Raw genomic sequence first — 22,496 nt, forward strand, 5'->3', positions numbered from 1 at the left:
GTAAATATTTTTGAGAGTAGGTTTAAATTTTAAAATGTTAAAAGTTGTAAATTTTTAAGATTTTCTACAATATTAAGTCAATATTACAATATATGATCGATTGATCTTGCCCAACTATACTTTTTAATGACCAAAAGCTGGTGGTATTTAGGGGCTGGGTTCAATTACATACATATGTACTGAACTTAAGGTAATTTAGGATAACAATTTTCAAATACATACCATTTTTTTAAGATATAAATTTGATTTTGAAGAAAGTCCATAAACTAGATCCAATAAGGGATCGAGAGACTTTGGCAGAGTGACTAATATGGTTTTGAAATTTAAAATTTTATCGCAATATCGATAAAAGCATTAGAGTATTCTAAGAAGTTGCATATTATTCAGTCTAAAGAGTTGTAATAGCGGCTCTAAGGCTGTCAGCTGACAGCTGATAACATGTAAGATCGATATTTTTATGTTCTGTGTGACTAGCTGAAAAACAAGGATTATCTTAGTTTACAGGTATATCCCATTCTAGCCCATACAAGACAAGGTAATCATGGTTCTATATAGTGCTAGTTTTTGTCGTTTTCTGTAGTTGCACACTTTCGGCAACTGCCGACGGACATGGACAGATCGTTTTAAAATCTATGGGTACACTTTTTGTGGCTCTACGACTATGATTACTAGGTCTACACTCGTTGTATGGCACGTTTCTGGACCCAGTTATTTAATCAATGAATATTATTTAAACTTGCCACCTTCGGAACAAGTTTTTAGGGAGGCCTTAGGTTATTTTGTTTGGAGGATGAATACTACATCGAATCCGAAGGCCACTATCATGCCTTATATAGTGATCAATGATGGTATTATCGTTCGATGTTCTGAAACTCAGTTTACCTGAATTTTTCAATCATTGTTCATGAGGTATGTTATATCCGGAATAATAGCACTATCAAGGCGACTTATAAGACTCTCTCACCCAAATTTTTAATTCGGCCCTCAAGCTCCCTTCCTTTTATACCAAGTATATTCGCTCTTTCATTGCCGACTACTCCCGAGTGACCTGATAACCATACGATGCAATGCTTACCTCTGTGAGAGAATTCAGTCTTACATTTATCTTTATCACCTGATAATGCCATAATTTCCTTCTGCCTGTTGGTAAATTTGATAACCCCTATTGGCGTCATATTTATTCGAATGTACGCATTGCATTATTGCTCGGACTTCTGTCTGGAAGCCTTAGATAACATAAAACTATATAAGTAAAGGATTTATAGTTGAAACTAAAAACAGATTTTTCGACTTGTTAGATTTCTACCGAAAAGTTGTTTGGATATCTCTTCTAAGTATTTCTTGAGAAATATCTTCGGTTAAAGTATTTGCTGCAAAATAAAATCAAAATCGTTTTTTAAACTACGGTGGCTCCCGGTAGGTTAGTGTTCAAGTCTGGTAGATCGGAGGTGGTGGGTTCGATTCCCACCTGAGGCACTGGTTAAGGAGCGCACAACAGTCCCGATAGAGGCCTAGGTGTATTTGTAACTAACTAACTAACTAAACTATAAGTTGTTGCAAACTTTTGAATAAGATATCTGAAAGAAGGAACTAGATATAATAGAGGTATAACCTCTATTGTGAGGCCAACGGATAGGACTCTCAGACGAAGTAGCAATTTTTTATAATAAGGAATACTTCACGCTATTATAATGTCTCAAATATGGCCAAAAACTTTCTTTCAAACTTAACTCGACCGTCTACCAGACATGACCGAATTCGGATTTAGCATAGCTTTTTCATAAAAAATATAGGTCACTGGACCTTTGTTTTTGTAATTTTATCGGATTAAAATTTTAATCAGAATAACAATTGTAACAATTTAAAGAGATTTGTGAGTGTTATAGTATTTTTCGGAAGAAGAGTATGGTTCTGAGTATATTGGCATATATTTTAGATGGGCAATAACAACACCATATAAGCCTATAATAGTCTCTCCACTATAGTGTTGTAGGGTATAATCAAACATATAATAATACAGTACCTAAAGTACTCTTACGATTATTCAATGGTCTCTAATTTTATATTAGTGTCTTTTTTTCATTTTTTTATAATGTGACATTAAGTATTCATTAAAGTATTTAATATAAAATTACAATGGTCAGGTTTTAATTTGTAAAGACATTGAAGGTTAATTTAAAACACGAATTATGTTTTTTTTTTATTTTTTCCGAGTTAAAAAAACGTAATGAAAAAATATTAATAAGAAGGTAATTGAACTTTGTAGAAGTTGATATTAAGAAAAGTTTGGAAAAAATGTACGTGTGTACTTCTTTGAGAAGTACTTAGTATAAAGTGCGAGAATAAAGATTTATTACATTTCAGTTTTTGAAAGTTATTATTTTGGTTTAATGAGTATTTTTTGTTGTTGAAATGAAATGGGTTTTAAATGTACTGTAAAATAAAGAGGATTTTAAAAGAAAGTATTAATTTTTATAATTTTTTTTTTTTTTTCAAAACAAAGTTGCAAACAAATGTTTCTGAAATAAGCTGATTATATGAACTGAAACTGTTATCAGGAAAATAGTGATAATTTTAATATTAACAGTTAAGAGTTCTACAATCGGCTGTGCCGAATCTTATATACCATTCACCCTTTCTAGGTTTGTAACCCTTTCTAGGTTAGTTAGTTAGTTAGTTAGTTAGTTAGTTAGTTAGTTAGTTAGTTAGTTAGTTAGTAGTTTGTTAGTTTGTTAGTTTGTTAGTTAGTTAGTTAGGTAGTTAGTTAGTTAGTTAGTCTAGTTAGTTAGTAGTTAGTTAGTTAGTTAGTAGTAGTTAGTAGTTAGTTAGTTAGTAGTTAGTTAGTAGTTAGTTAGTTAGTTAGTTAGTTAGTTAGTTAGTTAGTTAGTTGTTAGTTTGTTTAGTTAGTTAGTTAGTTAGTTATGTTAGTAGTTAGTTAGTTAGTTAGTTAGTTAGTTAGTTAGTTAGTTAGTTAGTTAGTTAGTTATTGTAGTTAGTTAGTTAGTTAGTAGTCTAGTTAGTTAGTTAGTTAGTTAGTTAGTTAGTTAGTTAGTTAGTTAGTTAGTTAGTAGTAGTTAGTAGTTAGGTTAGTTAGTAGTTAGTGTAGTTAGTTAGTTAGTAGTTAGTTAGTTAGTAGTAGTTAGTTAGTTAGTAGTTAGTTAGTTAGTTACTTAGTTAGTTAGTTAGTTAGTTATTAGTTAGTTACTTAGTTAGTTAGTAGTTAGTTAGTTAGTTAGTAGTTAGTTAGTTAGTTAGTTAGTTAGTAGTTAGTTAGTTAGTTAGTTAGTTAGTTAGTTAGTTAGTTAGTAGTTAGTTAGTTAGTTAGTTAGTTAGTTAGTTAGTTAGTAGTTAGTTAGTTAGTTAGTTAGTTAGTTAGTTAGTTAGTTAGTTAGTTAGTTAGTTAGTTAGTTAGTTAGTTAGTTAGTAGTTAGTTAGTTAGTTAGTTAGTTTTACTTAGTTAGTTAGTTACTTAGTTAGTTAGTTAGTTAGTGTAGTTAGTTAGTTAGTTAGTTAGTGTAGTTAGTTAGTTAGTTAGTTAGTTGTAGTTAGTTAGTTAGTAGTTATAGTTAGTTAGTTAGTTAGTTAGTTAGTTAGTTAGTTAGTTAGTTAGTTAGTTTAGTTCGTAGTTAGTTAAGTTAGTTAGTAGTTAGTTAGTTAGTTAGTAGTTAGTTAGGTAGTTAGTAGTTAGTTTTAGTTAGTTAGTTAGTTAGTTAGTTAGTTAGTTAGTTAGTTAGTTAGTTAGTTAGGTAGTTACGTTAGTTAGTTAGTTAGTAGTTAGTTAGTTAGTTAGTTAGTTAGTTAGTTAGTTAGTTAGTTAGTTAGTTAGTTAGTTAGTTAGTTAGTTAGTTAGTTAGTTAGTAGTTAGTTAGTTAGTTTAGTTAGTTAGTTAGTTAGTTAGTTAGTTAGTTAGTTAGTTAGTTAGTTAGTTAGTTAGTTAGTTAGTTAGTTAGTTAGTTAGTTAGTTAGTTAGTTAGTTAGTTAGTTAGTTAGTTAGTTAGTTAGTTAGTTAGTTAGTAGTTAGTTAGTTAGTTAGTTAGTTAGTTAGTTAGTTAGTTAGTTAGTTTAGTTAGTTAGTTAGTTAGTTAGTAGTTAGTTAGTAGTTAGTTAGTTAGTTAGTTAGTTAGTAGTTAGTTAGTAGGTAGTTAGTTAGTTAGTTAGTTAGTTAGTTAGTTAGTTAGTTAGTTAGTTAGTTAGTTAGTTAGTTAGTTAGTTAGTTAGTTAGTTAGTTAGTTAGTTAGTTAGTTAGTTAGTTAGTTAGTTAGTTAGTTAGTTAGTTAGTTAGTTAGTTAGTTAGTTAGTTAGTTAGTTAGTTAGTAGTTAGTTAGTTAGTTAGTTAGTTAGTTAGTTAGTTAGTAGTTAGTTAGTTAGTTAGTTAGTTAGTTAGTTAGTTAGTTAGTTAGTTAGTTAGTTAGTTAGTTAGTTAGTTAGTTAGTTAGTTAGTTAGTTAGTTAGTTAGTTAGTTAGTTAGTTAGTTAGTTAGTTAGTTAGTAGTTAGTTAGCTTAGTTAGTTAGTTAGTTAGTTAGTAGTTAGTTAGTTAGTTAGTTAGTTAGTTAGTTAGTTAGTTAGTTAGTTAGTAGTTAGTTAGTTAGTTAGTTAGTTAGTTAGTAGTTAGTTAGTTAGTTAGTTAGTTAGTTAGTTAGTTAGTTAGTTAGTTAGTTAGTTAGTTAGTTAGTTAGTTAGTTAGTTAGTTAGTTAGTTAGTTAGTTAGTTAGTTAGTTAGTTAGTTAGTTAGTTAGTTAGTTAGTTAGTTAGTTAGTTAGTTTAGTTAGTAGTTGTTGTTAGTTAGTTAGTTAGTTAGTTAGTTAGTTAGTTAGTTAGTAGTAGTTAGTTAGTTAGTTAGTTAGTTAGTTTGTTAGTAGTTAGTTAGTTAGTTAGTTAGTTAGTTAGTTAGTTAGTAGTAGTTAGTTAGTTAGTTAGTTAGTTAGTTAGGTTAGTTAGTTAGTTAGTTAGTTAGTTAGTTAGTTAGTTAGTTAGTAGTTAGTTAGTTAGTTAGTTAGTTAGTTAGTTAGTTAGTTAGTTAGTAGTTAGTTAGTTGTTAGTTAGTTAGTTAGTTAGTAGTTAGTTAGTTAGTTAGTAGTTAGTTAGTTAGTAGTAGTTAGTTAGTTAGTTAGTTAGTTAGTTAGTAGTTAGTTAGTTAGTTAGTTAGTTAGTTATTAGTTAGTAGTTAGTTAGTTAGTTAGTTAGTTAGTTAGTTAGTTAGTTAGTTAGTTAGTTAGTTAGTTAGTTAGTTAGTTAGTTAGTTAGTTAGTTAGTTAGTTAGTTAGTTAGTTAGTTAGTTAGTTAGTTAGTTAGTTAGTTAGTTAGTTAGTTAGTTAGTTAGTTAGTTAGTTAGTTAGTTAGTTAGTTAGTTAGTTAGTTAGTTAGTTAGTTTAGTTAGTTAGTTAGTGTTTATCGAGTTCGGCCTACGCTAACCTAAATAACAAACACCTATAAATCGATAAACCTACTATAAGTTTTGAAAAGATAACTTTAAACCCAATAACAGATCACTTCTCTAAATAGTCAAAGTCCATTTTTCAAACACAAATCTTTTCCCGTAGAAAGCAAAAGTAAACAAATCTAAATTTTTTATGTGTTAGTGGAGCGACGTAACAAATTTTGAATTTGTCTAACTAATTAATAGTGAAATTGTTAACAAAAACAACAACAAGAAATTGTCATACACCAAAATAAAAAAATTAATTAAAATTTCTTTTACAACAGCAACATCTCTAATTTTATCACTACTGCACCACCATTGTTATATCATCGATTTGTTTTCGAATAAAGTTTGTTTTTAAATAATGACTAAATATTTAAAATATTTATGAATGAATTAAATTATTAACATTTTTCTTATTATGATTTGCATACGGTTTTTTACGCTCAACTTTAGTAGTTTCTTATCTAAATTCAAATTTAAATTTCTAACGATTAACATTTTTTCTCTTTCATTTAAAATTTCTTTATTATGAAATGATAATTAAGTGTAATAAAAAAGTGTGGGATTGTTTGTTTATAACTTAGACTAGTTGTCAAACAGGGTTACAGATGTTGCAATAACTAGATGAAAAAAAACTAGAGACTTAAATTAATTGTAGATTTAAATAAAGAGTTTTATATTCTGCTATGCAAACTCCTGGGACTGTGCAAAGTATAGAGCGATCCTCTTCATCGGTGTCTCATGAGGTATATACACGTTTTCCAGATTGACTTGCGATTGTCAGGCGTATCTTGACGAGATGGCGAACGATTCATACCTAGAACAGTTTTGGGTAAAGGGTCACTCAAATGAGGTCTCCAAGCTGGACGGTACTACGTAGGCTATACACTAGACTATCGACTAGACTATAGACTAGACTAGACTATAGACTAGACTATCGACTAGACTATGGACTAGACTATAGACTAGACTATAGACTGGACTATAGACTAGACTATAGACTAGACTATAGACTAGACTATAGACTAGACTATAGACTAGACTATAGACTAGACTATAGACTAGACTATAGATTAGACTATAGACTAGATATAGACTAGACTATAGACTAGACAATAGACTAGACTATAGACTAGACTATAGACTAGACTATAGACTAGACTATAGACTAGACTATAGACTAGACTATAGACTAGACTATAGACTAGACTATAGACTAGACTATAGACTAGACTATAGACTAGACTATAGACTAGACTATAGACTAGACTATAGACTAGACTATAGACTAGACTATAGACTAGACTATAGACTAGACTATAGACTAGACTATAGACTAGACTATAGACTAGACTATAGACTAGACTAGACTAGACTATAGACTAGACTAGACTATAGACTAGACTAGACTATAGACTAGACTAGACTATAGACTAGACTATAGACTAGACTATAGACTAGACTATAGACTAGACTATAGACTAGACTTTAGACTAGACTATAGACTAGACTATAGACTAGACTATAGACTAGACTTTAGACTAGACTATAGACTAGACTATAGACTTGACCATAGACTAGACTATAGACTAGACTATAGACTAGACTATAGACTAGACTATAGACTAGACTATAGACTAGACTATAGACTAGACTATAGACTAGACTATAGACTAGACTATAGACTAGACTATAGACTAGACTATAGACTAGACTATTGACTAGACTATAGACTAGACTATAGACTAGACTATAGACTAGACTATAGACTAGACTATAGACTAGACTATAGACTAGACTATAGACTAGACTATAGACTAGAATATGACTAATAGCTAGACTAGACTAGACATGGACTAACTGACTATAGGACTAGCTAGATATAGACTAGACTATAGACTAGACTATAGACTAAGACTATAGAATACTATAGACTAGACTATAGACTAGACTATAGACTAGACTATAGACTATACTAGAACTACTATAGACTATACTATAGACTAGACTATAGACTAGACTATAGACTAGACTATAGACTAGACTATAGACTAACTATAGACCTAGACTATAGACAGACTATAGACTAGACTATAGACTAGACTATAGACTAGACTATAGACTAGACTATAGACTAGACTATAGACTAGACTATATACTAGACTATAGACTAGACTGACTAGACTATAGACTAGCTATAGACTAGACTATAGACTAGACTATGACTAGACTAGAGACTAGACCTATAGACTAGACTATAGACTAGACTATAGACTAGACTATAGACAGACTATAGACTAGACTATAGAGCTAGCTATAGAGCTAGACTATTAGAGAGGCTATAGACCTAGACATATTAGACTATGATACTAGACTATAGACTAGACTATAGACTAGACTATAGACTAGACTATAGACTAGACTATAGACTAGACTATAGACTAGACTATAGACTAGACTATAGACTAGACTATAGACTAGACTATAGACCTAGACTATAGACTAGACTATAGACTAGACTATAGACTAGACTATAGACTAGACTATAGACTAGACTATAGACTAGACTATAGACTAGACTATAGACTAGACTATAGACTAACTATAGACTAGACTATAGACTAGACTATAGACTAGACTATAGACTAGACTATAGACTAGACTATAGACTAGACTATAGACTAGACTATAGACTAGACTATAGACTAGACTATAGACTAGACTATAGACTAGACTATAGACTAGACTATAGACTAGACTATAGACTAGACTATAGACTAGACTAGACTAGACTAGACTAGACTATAGACTAGACTATAGACTAGACTAAGACTAGACTATAGACTAGACTATAGACTAGACTATAGACTAGACTATAGACTAGACTATAGACTAGACTATAGACTAGACTATAGACTAGACTATAGACTAGACTACAGACTAGACTATAGACTAGACTATAGACTAGACTAATGGACTAGACAATGGACTAGACTATAGACTAGACTATAGACTAGACTATAAGACTAGACTATAGACTAGACTATATACTAGACTATATACTAGACTATAGACTAGACTATGGACTAGACTATAGACTAGACTATAGACTAGACTATAGACTAGACTATAGACTAGACTATAGACTAGACTATAGACTAGACTAGACTATAGACTAGACTATAGACTAGACTATTGACTAGACTATAGACTAGACTATAGACTAGACTATAGACTAGACTATAGACTAGACTATAGACTAGACTATAGACTAGACTATAGACTAGACTATAGACTAGACTGTAGACTAGACTATAGACTAGACTAGACTAGACTAGACTATAGACTAGACTATAGACTAGACTAGACTAGACTATAGACTATAGACTATAGACTATAGACTATAGACTATAGACTATAGACTATAGACTATAGACTATAGACTATAGACTATAGACTAGACTAGACTAGACTATAGACTAGACTATAGACTAGACTAGACTAGACTAGACTATAGTCTAGACTATAGACTAGACTATAGACGAGACTATAGACGAGACTATAGACTAGACTATAGACTAGACTATAGACTAAACTATAGACTAGACTATAGACTAGACTATAGACTAGACTATAGACTAGACTATAGACTAGACTATAGACTAGACTATAGACTAGACTATAGACTAGACTATAGACTAGACTATAGACTAGACTATAGACTAGACTATAGACTAGACTATAGACTAGACTATAGACTAGACTATAGACTAGACTATAGACTAGACTATAGACTAGACTATAGACTAGACTATAGACTAGACTATAGACTAGACTATAGACTAGACTATAGACTAGACTATAGACTAGACTATAGACTAGACTATAGACTAGACTATAGACTAGACTATAGACTAGACTATAGACTAGACTATAGACTAGACTATAGACTAGACTATAGACTAGACTATGACTAGATAGACTATAGACTAGACTATAGACTAGACTATGGACTAGACTAGACTATAGACTAGACTATAGACTAGACTGTAGACTAGACTATAGACTAGACTATAGACTAGACTATAGACTAGACTATAGACTAGACTATAGACTAGACTACACTATAGACTAGACTATAGACTAGACTAGACTATAGACTAGACTAGACTATAGACTAGACTATAGACTAGACTATAGACTAGACTATAGACTAGACTATAGACTAGACTATAGACTAGACTATAGACTAGACTATAGACTAGACTATAGACTAGACTATAGACTAGACTATAGACTAGACTATAGACTAGACTATAGACTAGACTATAGACTAGACTATAGACTAGACTATAGGCTAGACTATAGACTATACTATAAACTAGACTATAGACTAGACTATAGACTAGACTATAGGCTAGACTATAGACTAGACTATAGACTAGACTATAGACTAGACTATAGACTAGACTATAGGCTAGACTATAGACTAGACTATAGACTAGACTATAGGCTAGACTATAGACTAGACTAGACTAGACTATAGACTAGACTATAGACTAGACTATAGACTAGACTACAGTCTAGACTACAGACTAGACCGTGTTATAGGGTAACACAATAGGACTAGTTCATGATCCCAAGTGAGTCGAACTTTGTTTGACTTTCTTTTTCAATTTTCAAATCGAAATACATACATATATCTTCAATATGTATATTTCGGCACACATATTTTACTAAAATATTCTATTAAGTATTTTGCATTATACATTTTATTGTTTGCTATTTTATCGTGTAATCATTAAATATGTACTTTAAAACATTAATATTATAATTATTAACTTTCAAATACAAATGACTTTGCACTTTTTTTTTAAATCATGCTAAAATATAATTTTCATTTCGTTTCAGTTGTCAAAATTGTGTAAAAATAATATTGATGATGTCACTACTACTGCTGCACGAATTGGATGTTTCATACGAAAATTCGAATCGAGAATAATAATTTTCACAATTTTCTTTCTAATTGGATTATTGTTTTAATATAATAAAATAACATACTGTGATAGATTATACAGCATTTTCGAATGTAAAAATTTGTATTTTTATTGGAAAATTTTGTTTGAATTTTAATTCATTTGAAAGCAGCAACAATTTTAAAGGGTCTAACCAAAAAATTTAGGGGCTGATGAAAAATATGAAGGCTTTAAAAGATCTTGTACATCCGGTAAAGAAGGAATTTCGTCGTGAGAAATGTGGTTTCGAACATACACCACCAGATGATTTTGTTAAATCGCAAGTAAGTATTATATATGTGAAAATTTTCAGATCCTTATTGGGCGGATCATGATTTAAAACTATTCATAAATAAAACTATTTTATTTCAATTAGCTTTTAAATTATTAAACATTTCAAAATATCAATGTACTAACTAAATTAGTTCAAGGTAACTAACTTAGAATACTTCAATTAGTTATTCATATATAATTTAGAAAATTAAGAACTTATTAAAATTGTACCCAATACAAATCCAAATAATAACTTTAATAGTTGAAGGTTATTTGACAGTGTGATTCTAAATGTAATCGAATACCAAATCATAAGTATTGAAAACCCCAACGACCGCAAAACATGTGTTTTAAATCACAAAGTTAAAAAAACTTAAAAAAAGTTAAACAAACATTAGAAATGGTGCGTCCATTATTTGGGTCAATGTCCAAATGTTTTGGAATATACTTATACCCCATACTTTTCATATTACCTAACCTTCTGTTTAAAAGAAATTCGAAGTAAAAACACGCACAGCTTTGTTATTGGTTTTCTTTAAAACAACCTTCAAAATCAAAACCCCCAAAAATTGTGGGAGGCTTTTAACGAGTTAAAAGAATTCATGTCAATCGGTCACCTTGGGAATTTAAGGGAGAACTTTAGAACTTTTTTTGCTTTATATAAGAATTTTCATATCAACATCATTAAAGATGCAGCAATTGACTTTCTTTGTGGGAAAATTTAGGTCATTGTTCTTCTGTTTTATATTATGAAAAAGAGGTATTACTACTAAAAAGGGGTATTTGTTTCAACCTTGATAGAAATGATGATATAGACCACGTAGTTTTTAAAAAACAAAAGGATATTGATCTTAGAAAATCATATTTCCTTGGCGACTGTGAGAGGCTTTCATCAACCTAAAAGCTTTATGCTTGTTGAAATAAATTTCTGAAGACCCGTGATATCACTGAGATAATATATTTCTAAACATGTTTTCGAGAACAGTTTGAAATCAGCAAAAATTTAAGTTATAATAAATAGACGAGTCTGGGTGGTTGAGTTCTGAATTTGGGTGCCACAAGAGACGCGGTCCCCAAAGATGGATACATCGGATATTTTTAAGACGAATCCTATACAATTAGAAACGATCCTATAAAATTAACCTTATCAATTATATCTTATAATTTAGGAGGTTTAACTTTTCAAAAAGTAACTATGTATAGTTAGGCATGACCGACCAGGAAGTATATGTGAATAATTGAACTTAAACTCATTTTCTGAAGAGGACTTTATATGCGAAAATAGGCAGCATTATTTAGACTTATATACAACAAAGTTGTTCCGAAATTTGTAGATATATAGTACTAGAACATTTAACGTAATTATAAACTCAAAGTGCCCATTCGAGATATACAGTTGTATGAGGGCTAAGATTTAAGAGATTTCAGCAGGCTTCATTCTTGGGTCAAGGAAAGCGTATGTGTCAATTTTCATCAAATTATGTTTACATGGACATATAGACGGACATAGCTTACCCGCTGAATTCGAATCTGGAGAAGATATCTTGAAGAAGCCTTTATTTTAAATGTGACAGAATAGACTTTCAGATGGCATACAAATTAAGTTGTCTGGGAACTTTTATAACGTCTCAACAAGTAAGAGTGCTATATTCGGCTATATATTTACAAACCATACTCTTGTCGAGTTTTACTCTGACTTCGATATTTTTAGTGAACTAAATTCGTTTAAATGATTTTTTATGGTCCGTTCCGGAAAAAATTCCGTATAATGAATAAATATACAAAATACACATTTATGTCGAATTTTATTCCCTTATATGGGAGTTGTGACCAATTAGAGACCGATCCGCAAAAACATTTCGCATAATAATTTATATGTACACAAAACTAACTCAAGTTTAATTTTACACAAATAGCTTTATTAATTTATGAAATATGTGCGTTGAAGTGATTTTCGGAAGCGGACTTGGAGCTATAACCAATTACGGGCCTATCCCGAAAAAATTTCGTAGAGTGATTCACATATAGACAAAACATATTTGTGTCGAATTATATCACAATAGTTTTATTTATCAATGAAATATGTTTAAGTGATTTTCTTAAGTCGACCTTATATTGGATCTATGACCCATTGTGGACCGATGCAGATGTACGTCGGTAGTATGATTTCTATTCGTATTATGTTTATATATATAAATCGATTTCACAAGGACCCAGAATATACATACATACTTTGTAAGGTCTTAGATGAATATTGCATGGTATTGCACACGGAACGACAAACTTTTATAAACCTTCTATCACCACTGATGGTGGTGGACACGATATCTTGAATCCCTTGAGCGCGGCACAATCATTTAGAAAAGCATTGGTCTCTGGGTAAAAAATTGGTCGTCTAGTTAATTAGTTAGTTAGTTAGTAGTAGTTAGTTAGTTAGTTAGTTAGTTAGTTAGTTAGTTAGTTAGTTAGTAGTTAGTTAGTTAGTTAGTTAGTTAGTTAGGTAGTTAGTTAGTTAGTTAGTAGTTAGTTAGTTAGTTAGTTAGTAGTTAGTTAGTTAGTTAGTTAGTTAGTTAGTTAGTTAGTTAGTAGTTAGTTAGTTAGTTAGTTAGTTAGTTAGTTAGTTAGTTAGTTAGTTAGTTAGTTAGTTAGTTAGTTAGTTAGTTAGTTAGTTAGTTAGTTAGTTAGTTAGTTAGTAGTTAGTTAGTTAGTTAGTTAGTTAGTTAGTTAGTTTAGTTAGTTAGTTAGTTAGTAGTTAGTTAGTTAGTTAGTTAGTTAGTTAGTTAGTTAGTTAGTTAGTTAGTTAGTTAGTTAGTTAGTTAGTTAGTTAGTTAGTTAGTTAGTTAGTTAGTTAGTTAGTTAGTTAGTTAGTTAGTTAGTTAGTTAGTTAGTTAGTTAGTTAGTTAGTTAGTTAGTTAGTTAGTTAGTTAGTTAGTTAGTTAGTTAGTTAGTTAGTTAGTTAGTTAGTTAGTTAGTTAGTTAGTTAGTTAGTTAGTTAGTTAGTTAGTTAGTTAGTTAGTTAGTTAGTTAGTTAGTTAGTTAGTTAGTTAGTTAGTTAGTTAGTTAGTTAGTTAGTTAGTTAGTTAGTTAGTTAGTTAGTGTTAGTTGGACCGATCGGAAAAAAATTCACAGTAATATTTCTGTGCATATGTGCAATACTTGTACCAAACCTTATATGGATATCTTAATTTAGTAATGTGTTATGCGCGTTTAAGTGATTTTTGAGAGGGGACCTTGTATGGGAGCTATGACCAATTATGGACCGATCGGAAACAAATTTCACAGTAATATTTCTATGCATATGGGCAATACTTATACCTAATTTTATATGGATATCTGAATTTAGTAATGAGTTATGCGCGTTTAAGTGATTTTCGGGAGGGGACCTTGTATGGGAGCTATGATCAATTATGGACCGATCTGAAAAAAATTTCACAGCAAAATTTCTGTGCATATGAGTAATATTTGTACCAAACTTTATATGGATATCTTAATTTAGTTATGAGTTAAGCGCGTTTAAGTGATTTTCGGGAGGGGACCTTGTATGGGAGCTATGACCAATTATGGACCGATCGGAAAAAAATTTTTCAGTAATATTTCTGTGCATATAAGCAATACTTGTACAAACTTTTATATGGATATCTTACTTTAGTAATGAGTTATGTGCGTTTAAGTGATTTTCGGGAGGGGACCTTGTATGGGAGTTATCACCAATTATGGACCGATCGGAAAAAACTTTCATAGTAATATTTCTGTATATAAGAGCAATACTTGCACCAAATTTTATATGGATATCTTCATTTACTAATGAGTTATGTGGTTTTAAGTGAAATTCGGGAGGCCACCTTGTATGGGAGCTATGACCAATTATCTGATCTGATCGGAAAAAAATTTCACAGTAATATTTCTGTGCATATGGGCAATACTTATACCAAATTTTATTTGGATATCTTAATTTAGTAATGAGTTATGCGCGTTTAAGTGATTTTTGAGAGGGGACCTTGTATGGGAGCTATGACCAATTATGGACCGATCGGAAAAAAATTTCACAGTAATATTTCTATGCATATGGGCAATACTTATACCTAATTTTATATGGATATCTGAATTTAGTAATGAGTTATGCGCGTTTAAGTGATTTTCGGGAGGGGACCTTGTATGGGAGCTATGATCAATTATGGACCGATCTGAAAAAAATTTCACAGCAAAATTTCTGTGCATATGAGTAATATTTGTACCAAACTTTATATGGATATCTTAATTTAGTTATGAGTTAAGCGCGTTTAAGTGATTTTCGGGAGGGGACCTTGTATGGGAGCTATGACCAATTATGGACCGATCGGAAAAAAATTTCACAGTAATATTTCTATGCATATGGGCAATACTTATACCAAATTTTATATGGATATCTTAATATAGTACTGAGTTATGCGCGTTTAAGTGATTTTCGGGAGGTGACCTTGTATTCCCTTTTTCCGGGAATATGTACTTTTGTATGGGAGGTATATGAAATTGTGGACCGATTCTGGCAATTTTCAGCAGGGATCAAGATCTTGTGCAGAAACGAATGTATGATGATTTCTATGGAATTATCTTGCATAGTTTTCGAGAAAACTACATCAGAATGTGTAAAAAATGCTTATTTTTTTCCGAGGTTGTTTTAAATTTTGATTCATAACTTTTCCCGGTGTGAACCGATTTTGCCCATTTGCAATACCAAACAACTTAGGAAAATGAAGAACATTTTGGGTGAATTTGGTTAAGCTCTATTGCTTCGTTTTATCGTGAGCGTGTTTTACACAGACAGACGGACAGACGGACAGACGGACATAGCTAAATCGACTCAGAATTTGATAAGGACCCAGAATATATATACTTTGTTGGGTCTCAGATGAATATTTCTTGGTGTTACACACGGAATGACAAAGTTATATATACCCTCTATCACCACTGATGGTGGTGGAGGGTATAAAAATGATTTGTGCTCCATTTTATTTGAACACTCTTCAGCTCCTTTTCAAGATAAAGTGAACTTCTTATTGAAATATATTGAAACTGCACATAAAAATAAAGTGGATAAAACTGATATATGTAAAATTGAAAATTTTATAAAATCAGTTGATATAAAACTGAAGAGTGTTCGGTATTCCATTGCTAAATTTCGATCGAAATTTTCTGATTGGCTGGATGAATGTGTAGAAGTTGCTATTTGCGTATCAACTGTTGGTGCTCCCTGTAAGCAGTATGAGGATTTGAGCTCAAAATCTAAGAGGAAAAGGTTATCAACTTCACTAGAAACCTTATCTAACGAAGAAGTTTCGGACACTTTTAAAGCAATGTTAAGAAAAGAAAAACAGCCTTTGGATGCCATAAAAATTGCAAATATTCTTCCAACCGCATCACCAAGACGACTGAAAAGAATTGTAAAGAGTATACCCACACCATCATCTGATACAACGTTCACTGAGGAAGAAGCTATTGCGCTTATGTTGCAGCTGGGATTAAGTCGTGATAACTACATAACGTTAAGAAAGGCGCTATCTGAAAAAGGAGTGGATGTTTTACCATCATATGACAAAATAAATGAAAAGAAGAAAAGCATTATACCACCTCCTATTGAAATAACTGATCGGAAGGCTGTTATTGGACTCGGCGCTCTACTCGAAAATACTGCTTTAAGGATTGCTTCCGACTTTTCTTCAGACCAACTAAAAAAAATAAATTCTTGTGATCATCAACTCATTTGTAAGTGGGGATGTGATGGATTATCAGCACTCTCGGAATATAAACAAATCAACACAAGTGAATCATCTTCCGAGTATAAAAGTGTATTTATGGCATCGCTAGTTCCATTAAGAATTCGAAAGTATGCTGACAGCGATTCTCCATCAACCAGTTTCGATGATATTTGGAAGAATTCGACTCCAGGATCCAAAGCTTTTTGTAGGCCAATAAGCTTTGAGTATATAAAGGAATCCAAAACAACAACGCAAGATTTGATAAATCGTATTGAAGCAGAAATTAAAAACTTGGAACCTATAACAATCGAAATAGAAAATTATTCGTTTAACATGTCCTATGATTTAAAACTTACAATGATTGATGGGAAAGTTGGAAATGCCATTACAGGAACATCATCTACTTGGTACTGCTACATATGTGGTGATAAAAAATCAGAATTTTCGAATATTTCCAAGCAAAGATCAATAAATGAGGAAACATTACAATTTGGAATATCCCCCCTACATGCTCGCATACGATTTCTGGAACATTTTCTACATTTAGCATATGATTTAAAGTACAGAAGCATACCGGAAAATGCAAACAAAAGTGCAAATAACAATAAGGAGTTAATGGAAATGAGAGCCAGTGAGAAACGAAGAATTCAAGAGGAATTTAAAAAGCGGATGGGATTAAATATTGATAAACCACTCACAGGATATGGAAGCACAAACGATGGTAATACCGCTAGACGTTTTTTTAAACATTTTGAAACTACTTCCGAAATAACCGGAATTAGTATGGATTTACTGCAAAAGGTCAATATTATTCTAATGGCGATAAATAGCAAGCATAAAGTGAACGCAACAAAATTTGGAGAGTATTCTACAAAAGTTTCTAAATTACTTTTGGAATTATATCCCTGGAAAGAAATGACACCTACAGTTCACAAGATATTATGTCATGGAAAGGTCATCATAGAACATAATATTCTGCCTTTAGGAGAGCTTACAGAAGAACCCCAAGAATCGAGGAATAGAGACTTTAAGCATATTCATCAGTTTAGCTCAAGGAAGTGTTCTAGGCAGTCTCAAAATGAAGATATTTTTAATAATCTGATTCTATCTTCTGATCCTGTTTTATCTACTATAAGGAAACGTTGGATTTGCTACAAAACGTTAGCATTTGAAAATATTCATGAATTTAAAGATTTACTTTATCTTTTAGATATGGACTACTGTGATACCGATTATTTTACAAAATTATATTAATTTATAAAAAAAAAAAATAAATAAAGACTATTTTTATATAAAATAAATACTTGTTAATTTTTTTTAGGGATAAAGAATAAAAGATTAATCGTAAAAAGTGGCTGTAAAAATTCATAAAAATTTAGGTAGTAAAACATGCCTAACAAATGTATGGATGAAAATAATAGTACTAGGTAAATTCTCTAAAAGATGTTGAGTTTTCCCTAATTAATTTGTCACTTAAAAAACATTAGGTAGGCATGTTATATATCAATGGAAAGGTAATTTTGTCTATTTTTCAAAACTGTATATAATTTTTGAAAATTAAAAAATTCGCGGAATACTTTTTTAAAAAAAATTAAAAAATGTTTTTTATTCAGTTTTTGCGAAGATACAAATTTTTCAAATTGCAATAAAAATTTTATTTATGAATATTTTTTGATGAAATTTTACAGTTAGGTAGATTTTTTTACTCAAAATCCAAAATTAAATAAAAATTTCGAATTTTCTTATTAGAAATCCCGGAATTCCCAAAAAAGTTTTAAAAAATCCCAAAAATGGGATTTTTTGGTTTTTTGCCTATTATATCCATACCAGGGGCGGGGTTATCGAAACCCGTTACAAAATGATTAAGAACATATTGGGTCATATAAAACAGGTCACTATAATTTGATATCGACTATGCGATTTGAGAATTTTTGCTCAAAATTGAATTTTATATAAAAAATAGGGTTTTTTTGGATGGATCTGGTCCCCTCGGTATCAAAAATTTTTAGGTTTTGTTTCATTTATCGTATTTTATGTAAAGTCAGCTTTTCAAAAAGTATAAATTCTATATACATCTTCTTAGAAACTTTTTAGATAACTTAAAAAGAAAAAGATACTTTTTTCCCCAAAAAATGGCAAAAAATCGCCTTTTTTTAATTTTTTAAATTAAAATGCCTATAACTTTGGACTCAGTCATGATTTTTACATAATTCTTTCACTGCTTGATATATAGACTTGTTGTTAAGCGAATAAAAAAAAAAATGGCGAAAATCGGGAATATTTGGACCCGCTATTATCAAAAAACTAAAGTAAGGACGGTAAAAATTTTAAAATTTTAATTTTCAAATGCGAATATCTCCTAAACTATAAGAGATAATTTACTGCTACGACGACATTTTTTATAGTGCTCGATGAGAAGATTCTATATACGAAATTTTTTTTAAATCGGAACTCAAATGAAGAAATAAGATCGTTTTAAAAATTTAACATAGCCGAGGTGTCCTAATTTGAGGACCCCCCGCCGGGCCCCTGGTTGGCCTATAAGGTCCAAATTCAAAACCTAAACTCGACAACACCTCCTTTTTGTGCATACCAAATTTCATTAAAATCGGATTAACTGTTTAGAAGTTACCGAATTATTTCCCTCTTTTTTTTTTTCCTATACCACTGTGCGACATTCGTCTCTTTCTTTAAGGGATCAGGATGGGTGAAACTATTTTTAAATTCTTTATGTTTTTCTCAATTTCAGTGGCAAAATCGTACCAAAAGTATTGTATACTTAATATATCGTTGGTTTCTGGCTTTATTCTTTACTGCTGTTGTCATTGAGTCTATGATAGATCCAGATCCAGATGAGAATCCCAATTTTTGGTTATATTTTATATACATGACAAATTGGGGCATCATGCTGTGCATGATTACAAACGTATATGCAGCGATACTGGTAACAATTTGGCATTTTCATCCAGAATATGCGGGTGAGTAAGATGAGATTGAATACCTAGTAGTTGAAAGAGTAAGAATTAAAATGGGAAATTCTCTTTTAGACAAACTTTTAAATCTGGAATCATTGAAAAGTCCTTTTCGCATCTATTGGGGCATACATATAACAACATTGGTGGTATCAATTGTAATAACAATTATCTATTGGAGCATTTTATATGATGGTGGGTATAGGAGATACATTACTTTAAATGGTATTAATAAAATTAAGAAATTTATTTTCAAATTTCAGCTAACGAAAGTACTTTGAGTGCTACAAACATTTTAACACATGCCTTCAATTCGATTTGTATGTTTATCGATCTGCTGATAGTTGCTCATCCTTTAAGACTTTTACATATGTTTCTGCCGGTATGTTTTGGCCTATTCTATGCTTTCTTCTCTGTCATTTATCAATTATGTGGAGGTCATAACCGGTAAGTGACAAGTAGCCAAAACAAATCATTGTTTTGTCATTTTAACTGAAATACAAAATTTGTTTGTGTCTATATTTTGATTACAATTTTATTTTTGTTTTATTTTATTTTTTTTTTTTTTGTTGGAATTTTTATAGAAAGGGAAAGCCTTACATTTATCATGTGATTGATTGGAATAAACCTGTTAATTCCACGTTAACTGTGGTGGGTGTTATACTGCTCTGCTGTTGTGTTTACATGGCCTTATTTACGATTTACAAATTAAGGACACTACTCTATCGACGTCTCAACAATGCCACCTTCATCTTACCCACCACAGCACCACCACCGATTACGAAAAAACACATTGGCACCGGCATCAAACACACATCGCCTGGCATTTCTATGGTATTGGGCAATTTTGAGGGCCATACGAATCCTGCTTTTTCAAAGAGTTCGGAAAATATTACCAAAAATTAAGTTTAAAGAAAAAGAACTTAAGAAAAATTTTTTTAAGGAATTTTATAGCTTTCAATGTAAAATTAGTTACAAAATTTAGTCAAATCAGATCTATTTGGGGAATGGGAGGATAATTCAGATTTTGGGGGAATTCCATAAAATCAAGGTCTTTCAAGTGTCAACCAGCCGATACAAAATGATCGGCGGCGGCGGCGCAACCATTTTAGGTCGGCGACGAAAATATCGGCGGCGGCTAAATTGTCGGCTCAATTTTACTTTTTCTTCAGAAATTGACCTTAAAAGCGTTTATTATATTGAAAAATCTCTGTATAATAGTCTGTTATATAGAAACCTGTCTCTATATAAGTTTTTTTTCTGCAGAAAATGGACATTTTTATAGTAGTTATCACTATTTTAATATTAGCATAATATTGTGTGGCAACTCTTTTGAATTTGCCATAAGAATTTGAAATAGTGGCAACTCTGTTCAAATTGGTGAAATTATTTTCTGAAAGACATGTGCGATTCCAATCTTTATCAGCGGCTACGTTTAAGCCGACTTAGACCTGGTCCACACTAGGAAACTTTTGTTGAGAAACTGTTTCTTAATTCTCTTTTGAAGTTTCCTTAATGTCCACACATAGAAACATTTGTTTCAGAAACTACGTATTAATTGTATTGATTTGTTGTTGTACGAATGAGAAGAATAACAAAACAAGTTTCCGAGTACGAGAAACTCCGTACCGCGAGAGAGATGAATGATATTCTTTCTCTTTCTCTCACACGCAAAATCAAAAGTTTCCCAAAAAAAGTTTCCTAGTGTGGACCGGCAGTTAGCCTTTGAGCCGAAAGAAGTCGGCGGCGGCGCGGCTTGCCAAATATTACCGGCGGCCAGTCGCCGCCTTGAGCCGTCTCGGCTTGTATCTCTGGTGTCAACTGATTCTTTTTACATCAGTGTATCTTATTGAAGTTATATATGTCAGTTTTTTTCAAGAACCTGTCATTTCGTATTAAACATTCTCCAAATAGATCTATTCATATTTGCATCTGTATATATGTATGTATTTAATAGCTTAATTAATAAGTATTTTTTCGAATTTTTTTCAAGTACAATAAATTAAAACTTAATTAAATGTTAATTTTAATTATTATTTCTACTTTAATAGTTTTATTAGTGCATTTGAATTTTAAATATTGTAAATTTAAAATTTTAATATGTATCGTTTTTTTTTGTATTTACGCGAGTACAAGTATTTAGTTTTAGACTCAGGGGAAAATATTGATATATATGTATATAAAAAAAATTGTTAAATTTTATTATAAATAAGTGTAAATTTATCAAACATTAAGATTAATTATTGTATTAATGTATAGCGTACTTGTATTAGAAACTATAAATAAAGTATTTAGTAAATAGATTTTTTTCAATATTTTTATTTGAAATTATTAATCTGGAACTGGAAATTAAACTTGGTAAAACTTGGATAAGTTGGTAAAATTTGGGAGTTCCAAAACGAAACTTAATATCTTGATATAACATTAGCTAGCTAGTTTTAACCAAGTCCTAATTAGATGAGGAAAACTAATTAAGTTATCTCCGCGGATTGGATCGGTAGCTATTGTCTTCCATAATCTGTTGTAGGCTGACAGATAGACAAGGTCTAGTAGTTCGACATCTAAGAATCTAGTTGGCTTTAATTCGCCTTTCGTTACGGATGAACTGTACATAAACGAAAGTAAAGACAGTCGTGACTTTAGTATCCCCTTTAAGGCAGTCGTCACTTTACTGTAATCAAGTAATCTATAGAGGAGACACTTAAAAAACAAACATAAAAGAAAAGGTTCATCACAATGCCTTGACACCTTTGTAATCTATAGAGTGATGAATTCCTCCAAGCAGATTTTAGTCAAATGGTTATGTTAAATAGCTAATTCAAGACAGTTCCCGGAACCGTTGTGCTGTTTTTTAGGATCCGTTGCATTTTGATATCTAAATAAATCAAGGAAGAACTGTAAACCTGCTCTTAAACTCAATTTATCTAATAACGAATGAAAATATATCAAAACATGGATTAAAGGTCACTATTATGTTGCCCATAACTTGCAGCAGGTGTCGCAAGCAGAAATCGAAAATTCTATCTGGAAACGTCAACTACTTTTCTCGCTTAGGTCAGATAATGTTTTGTTTAAAAA

General features: G+C 31.1%; 1 protein-coding gene across 1 annotated transcript in view; it reads left to right on the forward strand.

Annotated features, from left to right (window-relative positions):
- LOC119602209 (protein rolling stone) overlaps positions 1–21,721 on the forward strand; it is a 30,814-nt gene extending 9,093 nt beyond the window's left edge. The window contains exons 2-6 of the mRNA XM_037953595.1: positions 10,335–10,722; positions 19,196–19,424; positions 19,494–19,613; positions 19,682–19,865; positions 20,003–21,721. Of these exons, the coding sequence (XP_037809523.1) occupies positions 10,612–10,722; positions 19,196–19,424; positions 19,494–19,613; positions 19,682–19,865; positions 20,003–20,324 (966 nt within the window). The 5' untranslated portion in view covers positions 10,335–10,611 and the 3' untranslated portion in view covers positions 20,325–21,721. The remainder of the gene's footprint in view (positions 1–10,334; positions 10,723–19,195; positions 19,425–19,493; positions 19,614–19,681; positions 19,866–20,002) is intronic.
- Positions 21,722–22,496: the final 775 nt, after the last annotated feature.

Source organism: Lucilia sericata, unplaced genomic scaffold, assembly GCF_015586225.1.
Source record: "Lucilia sericata isolate MDLA Ls3-8-SP2 unplaced genomic scaffold, ASM1558622v1 Contig000214F_arrow, whole genome shotgun sequence".
NCBI classification, from domain to species: domain Eukaryota; kingdom Metazoa; phylum Arthropoda; class Insecta; order Diptera; family Calliphoridae; genus Lucilia; species Lucilia sericata.